General features: G+C 40.7%; 1 protein-coding gene across 1 annotated transcript; it reads right to left on the reverse strand.

Moving 5' to 3' along the window:
* Nucleotides 1–7,432: 7,432 nt before the first annotated feature.
* LOC141207927 (uncharacterized) lies at nucleotides 7,433–12,429 on the reverse strand. The gene is made up of 3 exons (XM_073664497.1): nucleotides 12,322–12,429; nucleotides 12,035–12,125; nucleotides 7,433–9,671 (listed from the first exon to the last, which is right to left on the reverse strand). The coding sequence occupies exon 3, from the start codon at nucleotides 9,583–9,585 to the stop codon at nucleotides 8,647–8,649; it is 939 nt and encodes a 312-aa protein (XP_073520598.1). The 5' UTR covers nucleotides 9,586–9,671; nucleotides 12,035–12,125; nucleotides 12,322–12,429; the 3' UTR covers nucleotides 7,433–8,646.
* Between the last annotated feature and the right edge of the window lie 38 nt (nucleotides 12,430–12,467).

Here is a 12,467-nt window from a genome sequence, read left to right on the forward strand (position 1 = left end):
CCAGGCATCGCCGACGTTTATGTACAGTGGGCGGTCAGGAAGCGGTTAAAAAAATTTGAGGGGACCTCAAGACATAATTGAGGTGGATTTGGAAGGGTATTGGGAGTATGAAGTAAGGCGAATTCTTGGTTCCAGGTGGGTCAGGTATCGTCTGCATTATCTCGTCAAGTGGAAAGATTATGGTCCTTAAGATAATTCCTAAGTTAATTTGGGGTGTTATAGATAAATATATGTATGATTATGGAAGTTATATGAAAATGGAACTCCATACTTTTATGTATTAAGAATTGCAGACAATCCAAAATGCCCTCCTCCTGCCCGTACCACATTGCACCAATAACCTCATAATGATCAAACATCCACATACTACGTGGAACATGGAATTATGGAAAATCCCTAATGATTATTGACTAACATATTAATCTGATAATAAGAGCTTGCTAATGATCTTTATTTCTTTTAGAGAAATTACAGAATAATAAAAGATAAGTGACTATACTGATTGACCTTTGAACCTTACTTGCAAGACAGACTTAACTGATTTAATTGAGAGTCAGCTTGACTTAATTGTTTACATATTAAAATAATGACCCATTAGCGACAGATGTCAGCCATAATTATGAGATAAGGCAATGAGGTAATGTGTGGAAAGGTCCTTGATATTTCCTATAAAAAGCCTATTTGAGACACTACTCAGTTTTCATTTGTGATTTCTCCAACCGTATAGATCCTATATACAGTTTGGCGGCAGACAACTTAAGACGAGAACACACACATTTTGTGTGCCCCTAACAGGGGGATCTTCAGGCGATCAGATAGACAGATTATTGGGTGGGGCTGGGGAAAACCTAGCAGTCATTGTACACATTGGTACCAATGACAAAGTTAGAGGGAGGTGAAAGGTCTTTAAAAATGATTACAGGGAATTAGGAGAGAAGCTGAAGTACAGGTGGTGTCTTCAGAAATACTGCTGATTCCACTACGTCACTAAAAAGTCAGCGGGAACTTGAGATAATTGTCAGGAAGAAAGAGCTTAGGTTCATGGAGAACTGAGCTGACTTCTCTGTCGGCTACAGGCTTTACGATAGGGACAGGCTGCACCTCAATGGGGAGAATGCAGATGTGCTGGGGGAAAAAATGGTCAGATGGATGGAGGAGCTTTCAACCTAGGATCTGGGGGGAGGGAAGGTAGCTGTGCAAATAAGGGGGTAGAGTAGACAGAGAGTGAGACATTCAAGGAAAGTAAGGAGGCGAGTAGCAGTAATAAATGTGTTAATAGTATTAAATGTCTGCAGGCAAATGCAAGAAGTCTTGAAAACAAAATGAATGAATCAGAGTCTCTTAGGTCAGCCACAGATTACGACGTGGTGGGCATTACAGAAAGCTGGCTGGGTGAAAGCCATGACTGGGTGACAAACAGAGGGTTAGACTACATTGAAATGGATAGGAAAGAAAAATAGGTAGAGGGGTATTTTCGTTAAAACCAACTTAAGACCTCAAGCTCAATGACGATATGGGGGGGAGCTTCGACAATGTACTGCACACATGCCCAACTCTTGGTGATTATATTTGACCCACGACACCAGAACCACCACACCTATGTGGGGCCATTATTTTGCATGGAGGACTATGTGAGGCCCATTATACTGTATGGAAAGCTATGTGGGGCTCATTGTACTGTATGGAAAGTTATGTTGGGCCCATTATACTGTATGGAAAGTTATGTGGGGCCCATTATACTGTATGGAAAGTTATGTGAGGCCAATCATACTGTATGCAGGACTATGTGGGGCCCATTATTCTGTATGGAGGACTATGTGGGGCCCATTATTCTGTATACTGGTTGGTCCACAACTTTGTCCAAGTTTTTCATTTTGGCCCTCTGCATTTTAAAACCAGTATGGGTAGATGTACATGGAAATGGCAATAATGGAAAGCTGCTAATTGGACTTTGCTACAAGCTTCCTAATATACAGTGGTGGCCAAAAGTATTGGCACCCCTGCAATTCTGTCAGATAATACTCAGTTTCTTCCTGAAAATGATTGAAATCACAAATTCTTTGGTATTATTATCTTCATTTAATTTGTCTTCAATGAAAAAACACAAAAAGAATTGTCCTAAAGCCAAATTGGATATAATTCCACACCAAACCTAAAAAAGGGGGTGGACAAAAGTATTGGCACTGTTTGAAAAATCATGTGATGCTTCTCTAATTCGTGTAATTAACAGCACCTGTAACTTACCTGTGGCACCTAACAGGTGTTGGCAATAACTAAATCACACTTGCAGCCAGTTAACATGGATTAAAGTTGACTCAACGTCTGTCCTGTGTCCTTGTGTGTACCACATTGAGCATGGAGAAAAGAAAGAAGACCAAAGAACTGTCTGAGGACTTGAGAAACCAAATTGTGAGGAAGCATGAGCAATCTCAACGCTACAAGTCCATCTCCAAAGACCTGAATGTTCCTGTGTCTTCCAAGCGCAGTGTCATCAAGAAGTTTAAAGCCCATGGCACTGTGGCTAACCTCCCTAGATCCAATATAAGTTTCTCAATTGGTGAATATTAAAGATAATATATATACTGCTCAATGGCTAGCACCTAATGGTAGGAATATAGGTTAAGTCGTTCGACATAGATAAATACTTGAAGAAATAAATACGACCATATCAACCCAAAATAATAATAAAATTTAACTTATATTCATAAATAGTATAAAAAGTTACTTCATAATCAATATAGGGCACAGTACAAGAATACAGAAAAACACATATCATGTATGATGACCATCTCACTGAAGGGACGATCCAGTCCACATGTAATAGGGTCCGAGGCACCACAGCAAAAAAGCATATATATAGTCCTTCATATAACAGACCAATAAAGAATTTCTTTTAGATACATGTGATCTACTTAAGAAAGTTGATGGATTGTATTTGGACCCAGAAATGATTCTTGTGACGGGTGATGTGGAATCACTTTATACTAATATCAAGCATGTGGATGGTCTAAGAGCTTGCGCTTTTTTCCTCAATACCTCTAATCTACCGAGAGATATTGTCGACTTGGTGATGTGCCTCTTGGAATTTTCCCTTACCCACAACTTTTTCACTTTTAAGGGGTCCTTCTACCTACAGCTCCAGGGTACTGCAATGGGTGCATCTTTTGCGCCGGCCTATGCTAATTTGTTCCTGGGGCTGTGGGAGAAGGGCCTCTCCCTGCCGGATCGGCGGGCGTCAATGGATCGCGTCCCTTTTTGGACGCGCTACATTGACGATATCCTGCTGATCTGGCAGGGTTCGGTTGAGGACTTGCAAACATTTGTGCAACTCCTCAACACTAATGAGATGAATATCTATATTACTTTCAATTGGGATATTGACACAGTGAACTTTCTTGATGTTACCCTTACAAGGGATCATAATAATTTGATACAAACAAACATCTATAGAAAGTATACCTCCAAGAATATGTTGCTCCACGCATCGTCCTCCCATCCCCCGTGGATGGTTCGATCTGTACCCACTGGGCAATTTCTGGGTCTCCGCAGACTTTGTTCCAGTGATGAAGATTTTGTTAGACAGTCCAAGGACATGAAGAAGAGATTCTATGAGAGGGGCTACAGTAAACGGGTGGTTAAAAGAGCGTACTATCGCGCTAAATATTCGAATAGGTACGATTTGCTTTATTTGCAAAGAAATCCTAAGATCAATGACAAACCTAGATTTATAACAAACTACCATGGACAATTCGGACGGATGAGGAAATGCTTGACTCAAGCTTGGCCCATCCTCCTGATAGATCCGGTATTGTCAAAAATCCTTCCTGATCGCTCACCCATTACTGTACGCCGCTCCAAGAATCTCCGTGACTATCTTGTACATAGTCACTACCAAACTGTGTCTGGCATGTCTACAATTTTTGGTGCATCGGGTCCTGAATGTGGTAGTTTTCCGTGCGGTCGATGCGTCGCTTGCCCCAATATGGATAGAACCAATATTTTCTCCAATGCAGCTGGCACGAAAACCTATGAAATAAGGAGCCGCATTACATGTATCTCACGCTTTGTTATTTATTATGCTACTTGCCCCTGTGGGCTTATTTATGTTGGCCTAACAACGCGCCAACTCAAAGTGAGAATAAGAGAACATGTATTGGGGATATTGGCGGCGATCGACTGCGCGGATCCCTCCACACTCAGGACTATACCTAAACATTTTAAACTCCATCATGACTGCGATAGCTCCCTCCTGAGGGTTCGTGGGATAGATGCGTTAAGAGTTGGTATTCGTGGAGGTAAACTGAGCCAACGCTTGGCTCAGCTCGAATCTAGATGGATTTGGCGATTAAATACTGTACATCCCAATGGACTGAATGAGAATCTCAGCTTCGCTCCCTTTCTTTAATCTCTCCCCTGTCACATATTTTGTTGTGGTTTTTATGATTTTAACATTTTTTTATTATTATTTTTAGTATTCTTCATCATCCGTTTGCAGTTTACTTCCTCTGGCGTGTTGTCTCTTCATTATGGCTGATATCATATGGATGAATATGTGAATAAGAATATACTGAATAATCTATTTCATCCGGGAACGACTACTGCAGTGTATATATATTGTGGATCTTCCTTTCGCGTTTGAAGATCCTTATATGTTAATTGGTTTAAATGGAAGTTATATCTGAGAAGTTCGCTACCCCTACATTAGATATTGTCCCCCTTGATTTAATCATGGTGATATATAGGATGTTATCTTTTGATATTCCACCTACTATATATTAATGCTAGGACAATATGATTTTTCCACATTCCTCTCTCTATATATATATGGGATTGAACATGATCTGTATAGGCATTTTGTCATATTGTTATATATACTACTTGATGTGATGATATATTGTATGCAGATTGCCATATTGTTAATTCATTTGGTTGGGATACTGTCTCTATTATACGATCTACCTATATATCTATGTGGTGGTAGTGGAAGTATATATGTCATTTAATTGAGCTTATACCTCTTGCTATGGTTCCTGACTATGGGAGGTTTAAGGACCTTACGCGCGAGCGTCGCCGCTTTCTGAGTACCCCGTGCCGCCTGGCGTCTCTATGCAAGGACCTGTATCGCTTGGGTCCATGTGACCATCACGTGATCCCTTGCATGACGCCCGCGCCACCGGTTGCTTGGTAGCGGGGACGCTGCGCGCATTACTGCGGGTCCACCCCCTTCACTCGATTGGCCAACACATTTAAATATACACGCCCCTAGAGGAAGTTGACACCCCCTGAAGAAGGCAAACGCCGAAACGTGCGTTGGGGTGGACGAGCGGTCCACGTGAGGGTGCCCTGACATCACAGCTTGTGGCCCAGGTAATTCTCCCCTACATAACGCAGCACTTGTTTTTTACTCACCTATCTTTATACTCGCTTGGTATACACCCTGTCAACATAACTCTATTAACTGAACCATTCTAGCTGTTATACCTCGATTATAATGGTGCTATAGTGGCTATTACTAGTGTCCCTTATGTGGCATTTGATATGATGAAGGTATATCTTAGCCTAGGTATATGGCACCCTGACAGTATAGGTTATGAACTGTGGTCATTTGATAATCCTCTTTATTGGTCTGTTATATGAAGGACTATATATATGCTTTTTTGCTGTGGTGCCTCGGAGCCTATTACATGTGGACTGGATCGTCCCTTCAATGAGATGGTCATCATACATGATATGTGTTTTTATGTATTCTTGTACTGTGCCCTATATTGATTATGAAGTAACTTTTTATACTATTTATGAATAAAAGTTAAATTTTATTATTATTTTGGGTTGATATGGTCGTATTTCTTTCTTCAAGTATTTAACCTCCCTAGATGTGGATGGAAAAGAAAAATTGACGAGAGATTTCAACGCAAGATTGTGCGGATGGTGGATAAAGAACCTCGACTAACATCCAAACAAGTTCAAGCTGCCCTGCAGTCCGAGGGTACAACAGTGTCAACCCGTACTATCCGTCGGCGTCTGAATGAAAAGGGAGACTGTATGGTAGGATACCCAGGAAGACCCCACTTCTTACCCCGAGACATAAGAAAGCCAGGCTGGAGTTTGCCAAAACTTACCTGAGAAAGCCTAAAACGTTTTGGAAGAATGTTCTATGGTCAGATGAGACAAAAGTCGAGCTTTTTGGGAAAAAGCATCAACATAGAGTGTAAAGGAAAAAAAAAGAGGCATTCAAAGAAAAGAACACGGTCCCTACAGTCAAACATGGCGGAGGTTCCCTGATGTTTTGGGGTTGCTTTGCTGCCTCTGGCACTGGACTGCTTGACCATGTGCATGGCATTATGAAGTCTGAAGACTACCAACAAATTTTGCAGCATAATGTAGGGGCCAGTGTGAGAAAGCTGGGTCTCCCTCAGAGGTCATGGGTCTTCTAGCAGGACAATGACCCAAAACACACTTCCAAAAGCACTATAAAATGGTTTGAGAGAAAGCACTGGAGACTTCTAAGATGGCCAGCAATGAGTCCAGACCTGAATCCCATAGAACACCTGTGGAGAGATCTCAAAATGGCAGTTTGGAGAAGGCACCCTTCAAATATCAGGGACCTGGAGCAGTTTGCCAAAGAAGAATGGTCTACAATTCCAGCAGAGCATTGTAAGAAACTCATTGATGGTTACCGGAAGCGGTTGTTCGCAGTTATTTTAGCTAAAGGTTGTGCAACCAAGTATTAGGCTGAGGGTGCCAATACTTTTGTCTGGCCCATTTTTGGAGTTTTGTGTGAAATGATCAATGATTTCATTTTTGCTTCATTCTCTTTTGTGTTTTTTCCTTGCAAGCAAATTAAATGAAGATAATAAGACCAAAGAATGTGATTGCAATCATTTTCAGGAAGAAACTGAGTATTATCTGACAGAATTGCAGGGGTGCCAATACTTTTGGCCACCACTGTAGCTGAACATGAAAAGGATGATATGCTGCAACAAATTAAAAAGGCAACAAAAACAAGTCATGGTGAAAAGTGTTGGATCCCTTGAAATTGTTCCAGAAAATGAAGTAATTCTCCCAGAAAATTATTGCAATTACATGTTTTGTTATACACGCTTATTTCCTTTGTGTGTATTGGAACAACACAAGAAAACACAGAAAAAAAAGGCAACTTGAACATAATTTCACACAAAACCACATAAAATAGGTTGGACAAAATTGTTGACACCTTGCCAAAATTGTGGGTAAACAACTTTGTTTCAATCATGTGAAGCTTGTTAAAACACAATTGTCGCAAATAGTAGGTGTGGGCAATATGAAAATCACAACTAAAACCAGATAAAAAAGGGAGAAGTTGATTCAATCTTCGCATGAGTCTGAGGACTTGAAAACCAAAATTGTTGAAAAATATCAATAATTTCAAGGTTATAAGTTCATCTTTAGAGATCCGGATGTTCCTCTGTCCAAGGTGCGCAACATAATCAATAAATTTACAACACATACAGTCAAATATGGTGGCCCTTCAAAGATGTTTTGGGTTGTTTTGCTGCCTCTGGCACTAGGTACCTTAACTGTGTGCAAGGCATCATGAAATCTGAAGATTAGCAAAGGATTTTGGGGCACAATGTAGTGCCTAGTGTCAGAAAGCTGGGTTTGCGTCCTAGGTCATGGGTCTTTCAGCATGACAATGACCCCAAACATAATTCAAGAAGCACCCAGAAAATGGATGGAAACAAAGTTCTGGACAGTTCTGACCAGCAATGAATCCGTATCTAAATCCCATTGAACACCTGTGGAGAGATCTTAAAATTGCTGTATGGAGAAAAATATTAAAATTTGCAAGTCCTCAGTGGTTGATACCATCTTTTCAGTTAGCCATTAGTCAGTAAGCTTTCGAGACTACTCAGGTCCTTCATCAGATATAGTATAACACAAAAATCTGAAGAGTCACATATTTATGCACAACAGGGCACAGGAATAGTGCAATAAATAAGACAAGTGACGTGAAGCAGAACTATCAGTATGGGAAAGGGATAAGCAGTTGTGGCCGTAAATATGTGTGGACACAAGTAGGTCTATTCTTTCTTTTCTTTTTTTGTGTGGCGATAAGAATTCATCCTTGTTTTTAGTTTTTGCCCTGTCTCCCCTACATACAGACCCCCAGTTGGACATTTGGAACATATAATTAAGTTCATTGTGATGCAGCTGAAAGTACCTGGGATCTTGTGGTCCTGATGTGAGTTGGGAATCTTTATCTTGTCCGTGGTCATTATAAATGGACGGGTTTTACATATACAGTTGGTGAGGATGAATTTTGTAAGTTTCACCACAAAGGTGAAACTATCCTCCCGGTCAGTTTGCTTTCCCTCCCAGTACCTTTTCATTCAAACAATGTTAGGTTTCTGGGAGATTATACTTGTTCCTTTTATTTTTGGTTCTCCTTAGCTTGCCTTCTTTGCCCTATATTAATGAGTTTTTGTTTCTCATTCAGGGTCTTCGTATTTTACTTCATACTTTCCTTTCCCCTTGTTGACAATGTGTTGCAGCCTCCCCTCTGATTCCTAAGGAGGTATGAGAAACTCCTCAACGACTTATTAGGGAGTTAGGTCTGTGGTGGCGTTTCTAGTTGTGCAGCTAGGGTCTTTCTTGTCTGTACAGAGACTAGTTGGGCGTAGCTGCGGCATTCTTCCCTGTGTGGGTTCTCTGGTGGTTATCAAAATGCGCTTTCTGTACAAAACATTTCCCACAATCTGAACATGAAAAAGCCTTTGCCCCCGTGTGGGTTCTCTGGTGCTTAAGAAAACTAGATTTCTGGTTAAAACATTTTCCACATTCTGAACATGGAAAAGGCTTCTCCCCTGTGTGAGTTTTCTGATGTTTGATAAGATTTGATTTCACAGTAAAATATTTCCCACATTCTGAACATGAAAATGGCTTCTCTCCTGTGTGAGTTCTCTGATGGTTGATAAGAGTTGATTTCTCTGTAAAACATTTTCCACATTCTGAACATGGAAAAGGCTTCTCCCCTGTGTGAGTTCTCTGATGTTGGAAAAGATTTGATTTCTTTGCAAAACATTTCCCAGATTCTGCACATGAAAATGGCTTCTCCACTGTGTGAGTTCTCTGATGTATATTAAGATATGATTTTTGGTTAAAACATTTTCTACATTCTGAACATGGAAAAGGCTTCTCCCCTGTGTGAGTTCTCTGATGTTTGATAAGAGTTGATTTCTCTGTAAAACATTTCCCACATTCTGAACAGGAAAATGGCTTCTCTCCTGTGTGAGTTATCTGGTGCCTAACAAGACTTGATTTCTGATTAAAACATCTCCCACACTTGGAGCAAGAAAATCTTTTCTCTGCTGTGTGAATTTTTTGATTTTTAAGAAAAGACTTTTTGAGAGGAAAACTATTTCCATATCCTGAATGTGAAAATGGCTTCTTTGCATTAGGAGCAGTTTGTTTTTTAATGCTTATTTTGTGACTTTGATTTTCCTTAGTAGTCGGTAATGAATGAGAAGACAGGACCTGTTTCATAGGATCAGATGATTGAGGTCTGCTGTGAAGGGATGATGGTATATCTGGAGTAATGTCATTCATTTCAATTGTATCCTGTGAGATCTCAAAATTATCTGATTTGAAAATTGAAGGTGTCAGCTGTCCCTCTGATCTCCTGGTACGGACATCTGCCAAGAAGAAAACCAATTATTATTTTTTAATAAAAAATCCTTGAATTTTATATATTTGAACATTTTTACTTAAACTGACTGTAAAAAAGGCAAGTTATATTAAACAATTCACTTATTCACCAGGACAATGACCATCTAATAGAAAATCTCATAGGATGAACCAGTGGAGCGTGGTGTTCAACTGTTTGTTCATTCTGCCTCCCAAATATGGAGTAAAAGGCGCAGGTTCTGTCCAGCCACTAAGATTAGGGAGCCTGGGACCAGTAGTACCATCCAGGGTGTCAGTATGGGTGTGCGTGCTGTCCAGCTGGAGTAATCTGCTCCCTGCTTCAGCCATTTGGAGAGCACCGCACCCTACTAAAGCTGGAAGCATATTGCCGGAAGCTGCCAGATCCAGCCTTGTTCTCCTCTGGTTCAGTCATCTGTGCTCAGCTCCCGGCTTGTGTATTTGTTTCCTGTTGTGGCCCCGGCCCGTTTACTGACTACTCTTATGTCTTCTGATTTTGTACTTTCTCTGCTCTCCTGGCTCTGACCCGGCTACCTGACTGTTCTTCTTCCCATCTCACTCCACAGAATAGCAGGTAACACCGTGGCCCAAGCCTAGGGGTCTCTGTGTAAGTTCAGATCCATGTAGAGGGGTTAAACGGCGATGAGCAAAGTAATTTGTGAAATCTGTAAAAAAGGTAGATAGTGACAAGCCTGTTCGTGGTAACCATCTTTTGAGCTTCCAGGTGACCAAGACCAGCTCCCCCAATACATTGTGTCTGCAAACTATTCCAGCAAAATCTGCATTCCTAATAGCTTAATGGCGCTTCTTCCCTTCTTAACCTGCCATGTGCCCAGATAGTAGTGTACAACCGTATATAGGGGATTGTCAGATTCAAGAGAAGTTGGAAAATAATTTGTAAGGTCCATTTGTTTTCTATTATCCTTTGTGAAGAATTCCAAAGTTATCACCACATAAAGTGACACACGTCAGATTTGAAAAATGGGTCTGATTAGAAACATAATACTGGCTGCAGGAAGGGGTTAAATCAGAGGATTACTGAAGTCAAAAACTGTGACTACAGACAATAAAACATCTACTGAAATGATCAAACTGAACAGTCTTCATCAGGGAAAAATGAGTAACTACAATCTAAACTATCGTAAGGGACAATATTTTCTGTCAGATGAGTGTCAAGAAGAAATATTAGACATTTAAAGTGAACTTTTATATAATACTGCAGAGATGAGGCGTCTTAAATTTAGATCTCGGGCATTTGGAAGAGATAATGGAGATCTTTTTGAAAGACGACCAGGGAGTTATAGAGTCACATAAGTGAGGCCGGCCGATCCCACCAGAATGAAACTATCATACAGAATGAACTTGTAAAAAAAAGAAAGAATATAAAAACATGTAACATCCCCAACAACAACGTATGTATGAAGGGAGAAATCCAACACTAAACTGGACTTGCACTCATTTATGGTGGACCATTGGAGCAACTATGAGTCCTGACCAGAAGAGTAGAGAAAGTATTAGTGCTCCCCATTTCAGGAGAGATTGTGCAGTGATCTGAATTCCTTAGGATTGAAAACATAATGGAATTTATGACGTGGAGTGAATCCATGAAACCAGGGCTCGAGCCATGCCAACACATCTCCTGCAGGCGTGAATAAATGTATATTACAGCCATCAGCCACGCACAGCTTAGAGATATATCATGGCACAGGTGTAATGTTTTCTGTATAGTTTATCACAATCCTGTTTGAAGTTAGTTGGTTTTAAAAGAAATTGAAAAGTCAGGATAAAGGGAAACTCTGCTGTTATTGTACAGAAATTCACACTTGGCCCTCACCGCACATTTAATGTCGATAATAAAAGTGATCTTTGGTCAGAAAGACTGGACCTGGTCTTGTAGGGACCATATGGGCACATTCAGCAGCACAGAAGGGAGAGAAGGTAGATTCATCCAATAAGATATCAGGGATCTAGGAAGCCAACAGCATCATTACCCTCCGCTTTCTCTTACAGGCCCATCATAATATTTTTCTTCAAGTGATTTTCTAACTTGTCAGCACATTCTACATACGCGATCATTTGTCTTTATAGTTTGCAGATCTGAGCAGGTAACGGTCAGCATCTCCTAATCCCAGGGGGTTGGTGGATCCTCCAGGTTGTAAGGTCTATAGAAAAGGGCTTTCACAATTACACAAAGAAATTTGAATATTTTCAGACGGAGGAGAATGTTGTGGTCTAGCGGCAAAATGGTGATCACACGATTGTGATATGGCCGGACTACACAACCGATAAAGCAGCCACAGATGGGGACTGAGAAGAATCTGTGACTTCTCTGCATTTAGTGGTTACTACTCACCTGGGTAGTCATATGTAGGAATCTCCTCTTTACACCGCTCATCACCCCTCACATATGTCTCTGTAGTATTAATATGGGTCAGATCTTCACCCTGAAACAAATATTGTAAAAGTCACAGACAGATGGAGAAGTCCCATCTATGATCAGCTCTAATCCTGTCATCTCCACCGTTCTCATTACACAAGTATAAAACATAATAATGGTGGATAAAACAGAACTGAAGACATGACCTTTACAGCCGTCCACACATCATAGGGGAAATCTCATGACACCTTCTCTCCATCTACCTGATGATCCTGAGGAACATTGGGATCTTCTTCTTTACAGTCCTGTGGAAGAAGAAGACGGGGACATCTCTCTGGTGTTGTCCTCTTACTGGATAGATCTGGAGGAAACACATACAGGGACTGAATTCATTCTTTACATACAGATT

Source organism: Phyllobates terribilis, unplaced genomic scaffold (assembly GCF_046119375.1).
Source record: "Phyllobates terribilis strain yellow unplaced genomic scaffold, ASM4611937v1 Scaffold_167__1_contigs__length_4167997, whole genome shotgun sequence".
NCBI lineage: Eukaryota > Metazoa > Chordata > Amphibia > Anura > Dendrobatidae > Phyllobates > Phyllobates terribilis.